At 41.0% G+C, this 17,064-nt stretch overlaps 1 protein-coding gene across 2 annotated transcripts in view; it reads right to left on the reverse strand.

Annotated features, from left to right (window-relative positions):
* Fyb1 (FYN binding protein 1) overlaps nt 1-17,064 on the reverse strand; it is a 147,133-nt gene that overhangs the window by 79,769 nt on the left and 50,300 nt on the right. For both annotated transcript variants that reach the window (XM_048368134.1, XM_048368135.1), the window contains exon 2: nt 8,044-9,190. In XM_048368134.1, coding sequence (XP_048224091.1) covers nt 8,044-9,190 — 1,147 coding nt within the window. The remainder of the gene's footprint in view (nt 1-8,043; nt 9,191-17,064) is intronic.

A 17,064-nucleotide genomic window follows, 5' to 3' on the forward strand; every position in this document is an offset into this window, starting at 1 on the left:
ACACACATACACACAAAGAAATTTGGAAATAAATCTGGATTTATATGAAGGGGCTAAACATACACATACTGCTCAACCCAGGTTAGCTGGAGTCCAGTAAGTCGTTCCATAGGCATTTCAAGCTAGAATAAAAAGAAGATTTAGATATCTTAGGGAAAAATCTCTTCCCAGGGACCAGGGAGAGCTCAGAGTTAAGAATTAAGAGCAGATGTCAGCACATAGGGCACTCCAGTCATCTGGAAAAGGAGAGCCTTAAACAAAGCGGTGATGGTCTTGTTACTAATGCAACCACACCATTGGGAAACTTCCAGTCTGTGTACTGGAGGGCTTTGCCTTTGATTTTCAGTGTCCTGAAATCACCCAGATTGGGAAATGTTTTACTAGCATGTTCTAGAGTCTGCTCTTTTATGTTCTTATTTGTGGTGCTAGGGATTGAACCCAGGCCTTTGCAGGTGCTGGGCAAGTATTTGTGAGTTCCTTTTTTTCCTTCTCCTTTTTCTGGGAGACAATGTCCCATGTTTATCTTTTTCTGGGCTGGCATTGAACTCTTGATTCTCCTTCTTCCACCTCTTGATCAGCTGGGACTAGAGGCATGTACTACCCACCTGGCTGGAATCTACTCTTTATGTACCTTGTTACATTCCAAGCGTACAGTGGGATATTAATTCTTGGAGAGACCCTGCTGTAGTAAAACCGGTTATCCTCCAACTTTTAGAGTAAATTTGAGTGTGGAAAGTTTGTCCTATCATTATCTTGTATTCCAAATAAATGGAAAATATGACCACACTTTTATAAAGGTTTAAATTTATAAATAACTAATACAGTTATGTTAAGAAACTATATATTGTTTCTATATATTGTTATATATAGTGCTGTAGGCTTACACCTGTAATCCTAGCTACTTAGGAGGTTGAAATCTGAAGATCCTGGTTCAAAGCCAGCCAGAGTAGAGCTATCTGAGATATTCTTATCTCCAACAAACGTGCAAAAAGCTGGAACTAGAAGTGTGACTCAAGTAATAGATCTCCACCCTCAAGCAGAAAAACTAAACAAGAGCATGCATAAAGCCCAGTACATGTGTTTGCATGTATTCATGCAGACACACACAAAAGATAATAAAGGGAAAAAGAAAGACAATAGCTTTAAGGTATGTTTTAAAAAGAACCCAATAAAACCTCACCTATGCTTAGAAATAAGTTACTTGCTATTGAAAACTGTCCAGCATGTTATTATCTGGCATGGCTGAGTTACCTTTTTATTTCAGCCCAAGCTCTTTTTTATGTCAAGGTGCTATAGATGGAGGATTCCTCTCCTGAATTAATTAAAGATGTTCCCATGGATTAGTTGAACTGGCAAATGCAGAAATGAGGAAGTGTAGAGAGCCAACAGCGAAATTCACTCTGACTTCTGGCTTACTCTCAAGGGCATGCAAGGTCATGGCTTAGGGAGCCAACAACAAAGTTCATCCTAACCTCTGGCTATGTTGTTATCTCAAGGACATGCAAGGACATGGTTTACTTGAAGGACAGTACTAATCCTGAGATGTTTTATTATGTCCACAAGAGTCTGTTTTATGTAAACCATTCAACCATATCTTGTTTTACTGCCTGTTGTTATTTACCAATTTCAGGGCCTTCCTGTTTTCTTAAACCTTAGTTAATCCTATGCTATTTCCTGGTTGTCAAACTGCATATAAGCTGAAAGTTAAGAATAAAACATGGCTGCAGTCTTGAGTTACAATCTCGAGATGCAGACCTCCTGAACCCCATCTTTTGTCTCTTGTCTTCTTTTTTCTCTTATCTATCTTTCTTTTTCTTTAGTCCTCACCCCCTCAATCAGGATTTCCTCTTCGCTGCCGGCTGGCTCAGCAGAAGGAAGGGGCTAGGTAATACCTTTAATCTCCTGTTAGTGCTCTCTGGGCCCTGGCCTTATCCCTCTAACTAACTCTCAAGGTGCTTCATGGATCATTTTTTACCGTTAACATAGGGGAAAAATTGGTCATGTTTTCTCTCTAGTACTAAGAACAAGATTAGCTCGGTGCCGGTAGCTACTGCCTGTAATCCTCGCTACTGAGAAGGCTGAGATCTGAGAATTGCAGTTCCAAGCCTGGGTAGGAATGTCCGAGATACTCTTATCTCCAATTAACCACCAAAAAATCAGAAGTGGTACTGTGGTCAAAGTGGTAGTGCACTAGCCTCGAGTGAAAAAAAACTCAAGGACAGTGCCCAGACCCTAAGTTCAAGCCCCAAGACAAAAAACACAAAACAAAAACAAACAACAAAAAAGAAGACTAGAAAAACAGTTGAGTTGAATATTTTCCAGCAGTTTTTCATGAACTCCTACACGCAAACCAATAGTTGGGCTGGGGCTTCTTCAGAACCCAGACTTGGCTAGTGAGGCTGTCCAGGAAGCTGAGAAAGAGTCCTGCATGAATAACCCGGAACCCAAAGGCAACCAAAGGGGTGGTTAGTTCAGAAAAGATTGGGTATTTTTGTTAGTTGAAATCTTTGTATTCTTAAATGACTCTCAGAACAAAGATATTAGCTCTGTGTTCAGGAAGCAGTATGTTCTAGACAAGCATATAGTTTACAAGGGAGTGAGCTAGTTATATGTGCAAGACAGACACTCTGTTCCATATTAATTCTGTGTCTATGCTCCATGCAGTAGAAGGCAAGGGCAACTGTGTTACCAGAGGCTGTCTAGTTTGTAAACGTAATTGCTAAACTTTAGAGACTATTAAAAGTGAATATTAACTAATTTGGGATACACTAAAATCTGATTTAAAAAAGGCTTTTGTGGGGGGATAAATCTAGGAAACAAAAAGATTACATTGTGGTGATATTCCAAATGAGAAACTAGCAAGCAGACTAATCTCTCTCTTAGTGGAGCTCATGGTGTTATTTATAATACAACAAACAACCCCCTCATATTTTAACTGAAAACCAAGAGAAATATTTTGGTGTCACTTATTCTGGATTATTTATTTGTTTATTTATTTATTGTACTCTTTCTTACTGGGGCTTAAATGCAAGGCTTTTTACTCTTGTTTGACATTTCTTTTCACTCAAGGATGGACACTTGAGCTACAGCTCCAATTTCAGCTTTTTTCTTATTAACTGGAGAGAAGAGTATCTCAGATTGTCTTCCTGGGCTGGCTTTGAACCTAGACCCTCAGATCTCAGCCCTCTGAGTAACCATGATTACAAACATAAGCCATTGGTGCCCAGCTATGCCTGAGCCCTCTGGGTCTGTGGCAGCAGATCTAGAAGAGTTTTTTTTTTCTTTTTTTCCTGGAAGCTGCTAATCTAAGCGACCCATCATGATCCACAGGAAATTTCCTTTTTATTTTTCCAAACTGAAGTTACTGGGGAAGACATATGCTGTCTGTAAGCAATGCCTTTGAAAACTACCCTGATGATACCAATCTTGGGATAGCAGCCATCAAGCCTGGCTCTCCAGCTTCCCCTTCTTTTCCTCCTCCTTCTCTACATTGTACTGGTATTTGAACTCAGGGACTCACATTTGCTAGGCAAGCACTTTACCACTTGAACCATGCCTCTGATTATTTTGAGGCAGGGTCTCACCTTTTGCCCTGGCTAGACTGGACCATGATCTTCCTACTTAAAATTCCCATTGTTGCTGGATGACAGGTAGATGCTACTGAAACCACGAGCCTCCTGATATCAGCCTCTTGCATCATAGCTGGGATGATAGATGCACACAACCATGCCCATGTATTCAATAAAGATTTTGAAAAGGAAAGAGGTGAAGCAATTGCCTGATGTCACATAACTATATTGAGGATGCTTAAAACTTAACCCTGCCACCTCTGAAATCTGTTAATGACAAATAGCTCTTGTATTGGTATCTGTACTACTAATATTAAGAATTAATAACCTAGATACTACAACTGGGTTGAAAATGAATTCATTAAGATTGCTGTACTTGATGAGTTTATATTATGGAAATGATAACTTTGAACAGATGTGATGGGCACATAAGTGTATTTGGGGGCTTCAAAGAGTAGGCTCTTGAATTGACCAGCCTACACTTCAAAGACAGACCTGGTTTCAGTAAACCAATCTGGAGCCAAGTGCTGGTGGCTTTTCTCTCCAATAAACTAATAAAAAAAAAGCCAGAAGTGGCGCTGTAGCTCAAGTGATAGAGTGCTATCCTTGAGCAAAAAGAAGCTCAGGGACAGTGCCCAGGCCCAGAGTTCAAGCTTCAAGACAAGCAAAAAAGAAAAGAAAACTACTTTGGGAGTTGGTGAGTCCTTGAAAAATATTAACATCATGTGCACGCATTTGTGAGAGTGTATGTAAATATTCAATATAGACAAATAACGTACATACACATGAAACATAATTATGCAATCAATTATAATATATACCAGCAGGATGGGATGTGAACCAATTGCTGATTTTCAGCTTGGATGTGTGACCTTGGATAAGTCGCATCTCTGTGTCTCCACACTCACTGTGGAACGAGGGAGAAAATTATACTTAATAAACCTTGACAGTCTCCATGTAAAGACTGCAAATATAACACAACACCTGTGAATGTGTATACATATTTAATAATTTTTCTAGGATGAGAAATAAAATCTCAGAACTTTGAATTTAGTTACATCAGAAACGTAATTCTCTTCCAGGTTTCCATCTTACTATCTCATTATTACATAACATGAATATATTCTTTTTAAGTTGGCTATATTTTTAAGCTTTTTGAATGAATGCTAAATTACCTGGAGTAGGTTAGGAAACATAAAAGAGGCCACATCAGGAGTCTGCTCACCAAACTATTAAGATATTTTCTGTCTTTAGAAAGCAAGTGGGTTTTATGACACAGGCACAAAGTTATTTTTGGCAGTAGGATTTCTAACAGAAAATGTTTAGAAAATATATTGTTCAATCAATTAGGCTAGCCATTCAATTACCAAAATACTATGTATCTCTGAATAATCAGTTATTCTTTATTAAAATGTAGAAATATACACTGTATTCTTTATTAAACAAGATGGCTAGTGATGTTGAGATCCCTGGTAGAAAATGTGCTTAACATGCATAAAGACCTGGATTCGATCCCTAACACCACGACCTTCAAACACACACACACACACACACACACACACACACACACCCCAAGAACAACCAACCACCAACCAACAAACCAGAAAGCAAGAAAGCCTTGCATATTACAGTCTACTTATTGAGCATTTTTGAGCATGAAGTGTGTGTGCGGGGGGTAATATTTATTTTTTCTTACATAAACATAAAGGAGACTATGGACATTCGTGCCTCTCAGAAAGGTCTTTTCTACAGGGAAGGAGCTGAGAAGGCAACACAATGACAGACTAGAACTCAAGGTGACTTTTTCTTCACTGTGTACCATTCTCTAGTCAATGCTGTTAGAACGAGAATACAGTTTTCTGTTTAGAAAATATACTATTTAGGTGCTTTTAGAAACAGGCAAATGCAGCTTGGCACTGGCGGTTCATGTCTGTAGTTCCCCCTCTTCAGGAAGATGAGATCTAGGGATCATAGCTTGAAATCAGCTGGGCAAATCTAAGAGAATCATACCAATGAACAAAAATCCCAAAGTAAAACTGTGGCTCAAATGACACAGCCCTGGCCTTGAGTGAAGAAAGCTAAGGGACAGATTCCAGGGCCTGAGTTCAAGCCCCAGTATGGATAGAAAAAAAAATCAAGAAGAAAAAAAAAAGTGAATGCTTTGAAAGGATGTTATTCAGAACTTGAAGTAATAAGCCAGATTGCTTTATTATGACATGAAGTTGAAGCAGTTTACATTCAGAAGGCTTGGGTTTTCATTTGTGGGAGAACAGAAGAGGAGGAGGAGCAGGCTCCCATTTTGGAGTATAATGTCATGAGGGATCAGAGGCTGACAGGGGCACACTGAAGAGAGGATCTAAAGCAGAGGCTGTGCTCTAGGTGGCTGGGCATCAGGGAAGGAGCTAAGGAGAGCAGAAGAGCTGTGGAGGGGAGGAGAAAAGGGAAAAGGATTATGCTTCAGGCCTGTGGTTCCACTGTACTGAGACTCACTGGGTGTTGACCTCACCAAACATCAAACAAAGGACTCCTGTTGCCTTTGTGCAAACTCACCTAAAACATGGTAACTGACAAGGTTACCAAGTTTTCCCATCACCCCAACCCAGCCTGGAAGAGGAGAGGAAACCAAAATAGAGGACGTGGGAAATAACAGCCAGAATATTTCAGCGGACTCACAGAACCATTTTGCTGGCATACACTATATATCTATGCTAGACAGTGGAGGTTATAATGGTTATTTTTTTAATCTGAGGTACAGAAGAATTAAGGGAGCTGTTAGAGGTTCTCACATAAATAACAGTTCTGATACACAAGTCAGCTGAAACACAAGATGAGAGAGGAGAGATAAACCCTGTGGTATGAAATTGATGCTAGAAAATGGGAAGTCATAGTATGGCTCCAAAGTTGTTTTCTTAATAGAAGACTCGATCATTAATCTGTGTACCAGCAAGGACAACACTAACTTCAGGGACAGGACCTATCATAAGTTGCCTTCACAGGGAAAAAGTAAAAAATCCACTATTTAGCCCAGAGCTGCTTTAATGAGACTATTGTTTTGTATGGAGACTATTAGAGTTGCTAGTGTCACAGTTACTTGCAAATGCCCTTTTCCTATCTCACAATATACAATTGCACATTCTTTGCCAAAGGTATTCATCATCTAGGCGAAGAGAGCTTTTCTCATTATGATGCAGGGTTACAAATCTTCACCAAGTATCAAATGGCACCACACACCATCTTACTGCAATGGCAGCTCTGACAGAAAATTAAACTATTTACCTAGAAGGAGAATAATGCACTCTTTAGTTTGGCTCATTATTCTAGCTATGGTTCTGCATTATGAATCAGAAACGTGTAAAACAAATTCAGCTGAGAAACAAAAAATAATTAGCTAAAATATGAAATACAAAGGACCATCTCCTGACTCCTGTTCCTCTTCTATTTGAATATTGGACTCAGGAAACATGAATGCAATTACTTGAAATCATACAGAAGAGGTTTGCTATCCTGTGCATGGTTGGCATTTTAGCCTGGATAATTCTTGAAATGAGAAGCTGTTCTGGACTCTTTAGCAAGCTAACAGGCATCCTGGGCTTCTAGTGGCTAGAGGCCAATAGTACTCCCCACTTGTGATAGGTAGAACTGCCCTTTGCATGCGATTTTAGCTATTCAGGAGGCTGAGATCTGAAGATTGTGATTCAAAGGCAATCTGATCAGGAATGTCTGTGAGATTCCAAAAGAGCCAGAAGTGGAGCTATGGCTAAAGTGTTAAGAGCTACCCTTGAGTGAAAAAACGAAAAGAGAGGACCTATGCTTTGAGTTCAAGCCCCCAGTACCAGCAAAATAAACCAAACCAAAACAAAAAAAAAAAACAGACAAAAGTAAAACAAACCATCAAAAGCCCTGTTGGGAGGCCGGCAGGGAAGAATGGTGAGTAAATGCACCAAGTGTAAATATCAAATATCTCAGCGAATCCTCTCATGTTACATTATGTTAACTAAAAAAAAAATAGCTAACTTGATTCCATCAAGGATAAAATGGCTTTAAAACAAAAGAAAATAACAACAATAGTTGTTCTCGCCTTGAGAACTATTGACTTGAAAGTTTGCTTACTTTTCTGCATATATATTTTGGTTTAGGGTAACACCTCAATCTCATTCAACAGAAATAAGAACCAACTAAGGAAGTAAACACAATGCTTATCATTAAGCAAAACCACTCATCAATCACATGGGTGTACTTCCTTCCTTCAGCCTCCCTCTTCCCCTTAAAAAACCCAGCCCACCAAGGCATTTTCTCACAGAATGCTACATAGAACTCAGACTTCCTACTTTTTCAGAGCGCCCATGCCAAAGAAAAAAGTGCCAAAGAAAACTGATCGCATCCACACTGATGGGGACCCATTGTGGGTTTTCCCCACCTTGCTCTCAATTTTCCCTCAGCAGCTGTACTAATTAGCAACGAGAGAACAACTTACTGTTTGCAGAATCAGCTTTTCGGAATTTTGTCAGGTCGACTTGGGGTGGTCGGCTAGGCTTGGGCGGAGGTGGCCCCAAGCTAGACAAGGGAGGCAATCGCTTCTGCCTTGGGGCTGTAGCGTTCTTGTCTCCCTTCTCCTTGTCTTGGCTTTGAACCCATGGCTTCCCCACTGGCGGCTTGGAAGGGGCCTTAAGACACTTGGCAGGAGAAGGCCCCAAGGCTGCTTCCTCCTGGTGCATTTTGCTCAGGAAAATGTTCTTGGTAGCATCTATCTTCCGATCTTCTTTCTTTGCTTCGCCATTTCTAGACAGTCCTGGGCTGCCTCGGCTTGCAGCAGGTTTCAGAACCACTCCAGGAAATGGTGAACTTGATGTGTCCGCCCCGTGGTCCTTGTTTTCTGGATCTTCCCTTCCTGGCTTTAAAGGGCCCACTTTGGACTTGACTCCCGGAGGTCCTGGGGGTCCTTTCTTGGCGGCTCTGTCATCTTCCTGCGCTTCCTCAGGACTCAGGGGTGCCTTCTGGCCAAAAGCAGGTTTAGGGAAGAGGGGCTTGGGGTCAGCATCTTGTGATGCCGACATAAATTTGCTTTTAGCTCCAGCCAACTTTGGGAACGCTTGCTTTTGTTCATTTTCTGCAGCTGGAAGAGGAGGCGCTGGCTTGGAGCCCGGTGCCTTTAAGTCTTGGTCTTGGCTCCCACTGTGAAATGACAGCTTATTCCCCACAGGCCGGGGAAACACAGGTTTGGGTTCTTCTTTGGGCACATGGATGGGCTTGGGGCCTACAGGTTTCAGAAATCCCACTTTCACCTCAGGTTCTCTGGCGGCTGGGTTTGCCAGTGTTCCAAATCTTGGGCCTCCTCCACTAGGCTTTAAAAATGGGGGTTTGGGTTCCTTGTCAGGCTTTTCCTCAGTAGTAGGTTTCATTGGCAAAGGTGGCTTTTGGGTCCCGAACTTGGGCACGGTGCCGGGTCCTGTGGGAGGGGCTGCATCTCCTTGGTTGTTGAATAAGGTTTTTCTGGCTTGTATTCCTGAAGTTGAGTTTTGCCCTGTGATTTTGAAGGGCCGGTTGTTGGCTGAGATTTCCTCTGTCGGATGACTCCCTGTGTTGAACTTCGCCATGAGAGACTTCACATCTGCTTTTCCATCCTGCAAGCATAGGGAACAAAAACCAGCTGAGAGTCCAAAGTCTCACTTGCACAGTTTAAAATGCTACACCTTTTAAGGACTTCCTGGTTTGAGGCCCACAGCATTGTGGATTGGTTAGCAAGATATTGTTTAACAGCCAAGTTCCTCCATGGCAAAATAAGTGTGAGTCTCTTGAAAGGGGTGGGCTCCTCTTGTGCATATTTGTATTATTATTATTATTTTGGTCATCTTTCGATGATTTGCTCATTTTTTTTTGCCTAAGGAACAACTTTTTCCCCCCTCTTCTGTCTCTCTAGCTATTTTGTTGGATTGACTCCGACTTGATATTTTCCAATTTGTTTCTCATCTGGAAACATAGCAAATGAATTCAATGCTTTCTGATGCACTATGCGAAATGGACACTGCACTTGAGAAATGAAAGTATGCTCTCCCTTGCATTTAGTCTGCAAGCCTGCACAGCCACACTTAGCATTGCTAAGGTTGGTGAGAATTGCCACATTTTGAAAGTCTACTTGCTGTCTTGGGATACAGCACACATTACTAACTTTTTAAAATAAGTAATAGAGTGAGGCTTTTAAATTGCTAATAAATACTGAATGCTAATGGCCCCACTGTATCTAAACTGGTAGGCTCTAGAGTTGCTTTGCTGCTTAGATGGAGTAGATGTGTACAGCCAAGGGAGTAAGGAGTTAAGGTCAGGCTAGGAAGTCTGGTTGGAGACTTTCATTCCCTCAGACTACCTCATCTAGACTGGCGTTTGTCACTCCTTCTTCAAGGTCCTGTTAACAGTCTCTGCCTTCTTTGCCCAGGATGAAGCAAGCATACACTTTTCATTCTCAATCTCATTTTCTTTAGGAGATTCTGTGAGATACTTGCCCTCTGTCTCCAAAGCAAGGTAGTTATACTTTTTAAAAATTCTTTTAGAAATGTTTGAAAATGTGAGGGTTTAAACAGCCCCACTAAAATTGAGCCTGATGACATACACCTGAAATCCTAGCCCAAAAATCGCTGTCACCTTGGCTACATGTGAGACCTTGTCTCTAAGAGAAATCCACAAATAAATATAGTTATACCTATACATATCCGTATGTACACCTATGTGTGTATATCACCATGGTAATCTCCCTCTTCTACCTTAAAATGTCTCAAAACACATTATAACAACTACTACATAGTGTGTGAAGAAGCACTCTCTCTTCTGTCTTGTCCCATCTTATTCTTGCAGACATGACCTTGGGATGGCAGCATTTAACTCCATTTCACAGGAAACGAAATTGAGGCTGAAACGGCAGGAGGGCTCCATGGAAGGAGCAATGGAACTTGATCGGACCCTTAGTCCTCTAGTAGAACCTCAGTTCATCATCTGCAAAGTGGGACTGCAGCATGATGTCATGTTCTGTATATTAAGATAAAATTCATAAGATGCCTGCCTCAACCCCAACATGATCTTCCTATAAGGCAACCCTTAAGTGATATATTGAAAGATCCACAGGCAAACTCAGGCCTCTAAAGGCCTCCAAAGTCCAGAACCTATGTCATTCCTCTCTGGCTCTCAATAACATTTATCCCACAGGCTGGCATCTTCATGGTTCTAAGCTGTGCTTAAGGAATATGAAGGTTGGCATGGAACTGAGTACATTGCTCATAACTTGATGAGAAATGGGCAGGAGTTCGTCTCCATATTAAACTGTAGCGCATATGTATTGGCAGGGTGGTGGTGAAGGACTTAGGCTGGAGGGAAAAAATTCTAATAAAAGCATCAGTGTCTAGTTTGTGTTTTGTGTCAGTTTATTCCCCTATATCAAAATCTTATTTTTTCAGATCTCATTTTCTATCTTGCCTCCCTTCCCCAATTTTCTATCGCCATGGTTTCCTCAAGTCCTCAAGCAGTCCCTCAAGGGGACAGGCCAGAAGACAACAAAACAGGGGTGAGTGTAGGTGTAGAGGAGGAAAGAGGAGAGGCCAGGCCCTTCCCTGAGCCTCCAGGGCTCCCACAGCTGCGAACTCAGGAATATTAGCATGAGAGGCATAAAGAAGTTTCACCTCCCAGGGCAGAAGATGGTACTCAGTGGGAAAGCCTATCCAGCACAGGCAAGGTCCCAGGCTCAAAACTCCCAAACACACTCCAGAAGCACCAAATACCAATATATATATATATATGTATTTCCCATCTGGGAAAAAAGTCTATTTCTGAGGTTGATTTTTAAAAATTTTAAACTTCTCCTGTATTTTGAAATATTGAACATTTTAGATCTATAATTGCTTTGTAAAAAATGATTTTTAACACTTTGTACAGATTCAGGCAGGTGGCCTGGTTTGAATTTTATTAGTTATTTGACTGAGGGCATGGAACCTAAACTAGTTTTGTACCTCTATCATAGGTATAAGAATGCTTAGTCATAGGGCTTAAAAAATTAAATGAGTTTATATTTGTAAAGCATTTTAAAGAACATTAGTACTTAAGAAAATTTCCTATTTTTATTAATAAAGAAGGGAAACCTTAATAATTATCCTGCCCTCTTCTTTCACTACCATGGGAAGGAAACTGGATTCTGCTTTGTTCTAGAAACTTCACATCTTGGAGTTTGTGGGGGAAACCCCTTGAAATACCCTACCCCATTGTCCAAGTCCATGTCCTGTTTTTAATTTAAAGAATGTGGAAATTGTAGATTTGGCAATGGCACTGAAGTGATTGGCTGCCAACCCAGGCCCCGGAGGCCCTGTACGGGTCCGGAATAAAAGCACAGTCACTGAAGTTGTGGACTTAGGTTCAAACTTTGGCTCTTTGAGAATTTGTTTTGGGGAAACTTAATTTTTTGAGCTCTAAGTGTATTTTAAATATGAGGCCTTTGTCTGTTTTATGGCTAGTGAAGATTGCAAACTGTGGGCTTTCTATTTATCTTGCAAGCTATGTCCTTTGCCATGCAGAAGCTCTACAGCTTCGTGCAATCCCATTTGTCCACCCTTTCTTTGATTTGTTGTATTTCTGGGTCATTATTAAGAAAGTTTTGACCTATGCCAAGGAGCCCCACTAAAAACAAGCTAAAGAATTAGAGACTTCTCTGAAGAGGAAATGAGAATGGCCAATAGACATATGAAGAAGTGTTCTATATCACTGGTCATAAAAGAAGTGCAAAGCAAAACAACACTGACATTCTACTTCACCCCAGTAAGAATGGCCATTATCAAGAAAACTAATAACAGCAGAGGCTGGTGGGGATGTGGCCAAAAGGGAACCCTATTATACTGTTGGGAGTGTAAACTTGTTCAACAACTCTGAAAAGTAGTATGGAGATTTCTCAAAAAGCTAAACAAAGAGCTCCCCTACGACCCAGCAACCCCACTTCTGAGCATTTACCCAAAGGATCACAAACAAGGCCATACTAAAGGTACCAACAAAACCATGTTCATTACAGTATTATTTACCATAGCTAAAATGTGGAACCAAACAAGATGCCCCTCAGTAGATGAATGGATCGAGAACATGTGGTATACATACATACACATTGTTGTTTCTCATTCACTAGTTACTTCCAGAACATCATTTTCTCCAGTTGCTCAAATTTGGAAATTAGAAACCTCCTAACTTTAAGCTGATGTAACTGGAATAAGCATATTCTTGGATAATATACTAGCTATGATGTTTGACCTATGCTTCTTCCTGGGTGTTGAGGGGCAGAATGAGCAGAAGCCCAAGAAGAAAGAAAGACAAGGCAGCTAAGCTCACTGACATATCTGACAAACCACAAGCTAAACTCCACAACGATTTCAACACAAGCCTTCATAGCTTTAGATTAGTTGCTCATTATGATTATTATGAAGTTTATTAGAGAAGATTTTTCAGCATATTTAACAAAAATAGCTAGGCATATTTTTTCCTTAGTGATAGAAAAGGCCACCATGAGTTTAAAAATGGATATTCTCATACCTGGATTTCATTGCAGGTTGAATAACCATTTCATCCTAGAACTCCTAAACACAAGAAGGCAGTAGAAGTGTATTGACTGAGAGAAAAGTATATCAGTCCATTTAACCCCTGAACCTCATCCACTGGCAATGCAATCACACACCCTCACTTACCAGTACATTGTACGTTTAGATCTGTCGCTTCCAAATAGTAGTTGCTCCTTTACTCTCAACACCAATCATCTTCAAAGAAGAAATTACATAATGACCTTCCTCAGTTTCCCTCTCTGGTAACTGACACTAATTTCTCAGGTATATTGATAAATGATGCAGATATCAAATATTCATAAAATATTCACATATCCTCACATACATGTAGTTTTCCTGTTACCCCTCTTTGCATACACAGAAACCCCTGCTTGGCACCTTGCTTTTGCTGATATTAAACTGATGTAGAGTAGAAGTTGTGATTGCTTCATACCTGTGCAGTCCGAGGTGTTAAGATTTTCATTATTAACTCTGCTTTTCCCCTGGTCAAATGGCTTGTATTGCTGTATATTATTTATAGATTTGTTTGTTTGTTTGTTTGTTTGTTGCCAGTCCTGGGGCTTGAACTCTGAGCATGATTTCCATCCCTGAGTTTTTGTGCTCATGGCTAGTACTCTACCACTTGAGCCACAGCTTTATCTCCAGTTGTTTCTGTGATTAATTTGAGATAAGAATCCCATGGACTTTCTAGCTTGGGCTGGCATTGACTTGCAATCCTGAGTAGCCAGGCTTACAGGTGTGAGCAACTGGCGCCCAGCTGTTTGTAGATTGTTTTAACTTCTTAATGATTTAAAGATTGATCTTCTACTTATTATAAAGAAAAGGTATTTTAAAATATAGATGAGCTCAGAGTTTACAACTTTTTAGGTTAAACATTTCATCTCAAGTTACTTGAGATTTATTTTCCACAGTCTTTTGTAGCAATTCATTATCTTCACTAGTTACATAACAATATGCTGCTTTGCTCAAATTATTCATGTGCATTGCTATCCTTTATTGGGAATCAGGGGTTTGCTTTGGGTTTATTGTGAGTATTCAAATGTCTAAATATTTATGGGACTTCAGCTAGTTCACGAGTTCTCAGCTGGGGCAGTGGCCCCCTTGGGTCATACTTGGCAATGCCTGGAGACAGGGTTCCATAGAAATGACCAGTGTGGGGGAGGGGGAGAAGAGCATGTATTTGTAGAGACCCAGGGTGCTGCTCAACCTCTTGTCCTAGAGTGACCAGAGCAACCTCCCATAAGAAGAAATTCGGAGCCCAGAATGTTGAAAGCACTTAGACTGAGAAACTCTGACACAGTTCTACTGCTCTTGAATTACTAGAAGTATCATAATAGAAAGTCTGCTTTTAATTTTTAATAGACTACACTCTAAACTTTAAATAAGATTGCATATAAACCCAATGATATAAAATGTTACAACTGTGGCTGCTGTTTTAAAGTTGCATGCCTTTGAAAAACTCATCTTCAGTACGTGTTTTAAAGCACAAAAGAAATAAAAACCTGTGAGCTGTAGTTAACTAATGAATCTAAAACAATGAAGCCAAATTTTACCTCTGTAAGATGTTTTTGTGTCATGTTTATAGTTAAAGCAAGAGGAAACTGAATTATTCTCGAGGATGCTATTATGAAAGAAGAGAATAAAATGTCTTCCCTTGGTGGTATGTGATACTTTTAATCATTAGGGAGATAGTGTGTGATAATAGTTTGCCAAAGCTGTTTCTTTTTTTAAAAAAAAAATCATTGATACACTGAGAATGATAGTTCACACCTGTGATAATCAGGAGGCTGAGATCTGAAGGTTGTGGTTTGAAGCCAGCCCTGGCATAAAAGTTGGTAAGACTTTTTATCTCCAATTAACCACCAGAGAGAGGGAGAGAGAGAGAGAGAGAGAGATAGAGAGAGAGAGAGAGAGAGAGAGAGAGAGGAGAGAGCACTGAGGTGTGCCTTACATGATAGAGCACTAGTCTTGAGCAAAAAAGCTAACGAATAGTGCCCAATCCCTGAGTTCAAGTCCCTGTATCAGTATACACACACACACACACACACACACACACACACACACACACATTGTGAGTTTTCCTTTTATTGCTATATTGAGATAACATTATTATGCATGGCTTAGCTGTTCGGAGTCACTGGTTCTTTTCACAGAACATCATTTGTTCCCTGCATTACCTCAGTTGTCCACATCAGGACCCTAGGTACCATGACAGCAAGGCTACCTCACATATAAGGAAAAAAAGGCTCCAGGAAGCCAGTCCTCATCCTGGCCAGGCTTTCCCAGACTGCAGGCAGGACTTGTGCAAGAGGGAAGGAGGCAGGCGAGGACCGAGCCCAATGCTGCCTGGAGTAATACAATGTATAGACTCCCCTCGGTCAAGCAGAGCCGGAAGGCCTACCAAAAGAGACTGAGAAGACAGAAAGTTCTTCCCTAAGTTGGCAAAACTTTAAAGCAGGAAGAAGGCTGGTAAAAACATGCAGAATCAAATAATTCAAACTTTCACAGAGAAATGGATTTTTTTTACAAACTAATTTGCATTGTCTGAATTAAAGAAAATAAGGTTCCCCACAGCTGGCTCTCCAACACATGCACACACACACACACACACACACGAAAGTTGTATTTTTTCCCCTTTAGCTGTTATCATTAGAATTCTTGGTAAAGGGGATTATTTTATCTTAAAATATTTCTTTCTAAAACTTAAGGACTGGGGGCTGGGGATATGGCCTAGTGGCAAGAGTGCTTGCCTCATATACATGAAGCCCTGGGTTCGATTCCCCAGCACCACATATACAGAAAATGGCCAGAAGTGGCGCTGTGGCTTAAGTGGCAGAGTGCTAGCCTTGAGCAAAAAGAAGCCAGGGACAGTGCTCAGGCCCTGAGTCCAAGGCCCAGGACTGGCAAACAAACAAAAAAATAAAAATAAAACTTAAGGACTAAGGATACAGCTCAGTGGTAGAGTGTCAGATGCATGCGCATGTCCCTGTGTTTGATCCCCAGCAAGAGAAAGTGAGGAGGAGGGAAAAGAGAGCTAGAGGGAGAGAGGGAGCGAGAGAGAGCAAGCAAGAGATTTATTGTTGTCAGAAATTCCATAGTAAAGCTAGGGTTAATGGGAACAGTTTGAGAATATGGCACTGTGTCAAAAACTCTTCTCAAATGTGTGGCAAGGTCCAATATTGGTAATGAACTAGCAGTGAACTTTGTTTTCTACGTCTCCATTGGCACTGTCTAAACGTTTAGGTATGTAATACATTATAATTGACCCACTTAATGTGTGCCGTTTCCTTGCTGAAATCGAAAAACCTTGTCCCGGGTTTCTTTTCCCTCTTCCACAACAGCTCACTCCTCAAACCCCCAATCAAACCCTCCCTCCGCTCCCGGCATCCCACATACTGGCTGCTGCCCGGAGCAGGGTTGACTTGCACCGTGATGGATTGGGAAATGAGTTCCACGGCTTCTTCAAGGACTCCAGTCACGAAGCCATTCTTCCATCTCTAAGAAAACCGCTACTTGGTTGCAAATGGGCTGTGACAGGTTCCAGTCGGCTGGGTCTGTGAGGCGGGCGAGAGTACCAGGCCAGCTCAACAGGATGTGGGAACTTGCCTCTCACCGCAAATTGAGTTCTTGGGGTAGGAGCAGCCCAGCTTCAGGTAGGAGGGGCTGGGGGCGGAAGCTGCCCTGCAAGTCCTCATTGCGAAACCCTCTATCACTTGTGGTAATTTTTGCAACTGCAATATACACAGCTGCCAGAAATGCCCCATCCCTATGGTGGGCCTTGGGATGTGGCATGGAGTCTGGAGAAAACACCTGGCACGCATGCGGTCTCTGGGTGTTCTGTGTGCTTGGCCATTTCTTCTTTTTTTATATTTTAATTTCTTTTTTTGTAATTTATTTATTAATTAAACACAAATTTTTTG

The sequence above is a fragment of the Perognathus longimembris genome, chromosome 19 (assembly GCF_023159225.1).
Source record: "Perognathus longimembris pacificus isolate PPM17 chromosome 19, ASM2315922v1, whole genome shotgun sequence".
In the NCBI taxonomy this organism is placed as follows: domain Eukaryota; kingdom Metazoa; phylum Chordata; class Mammalia; order Rodentia; family Heteromyidae; genus Perognathus; species Perognathus longimembris.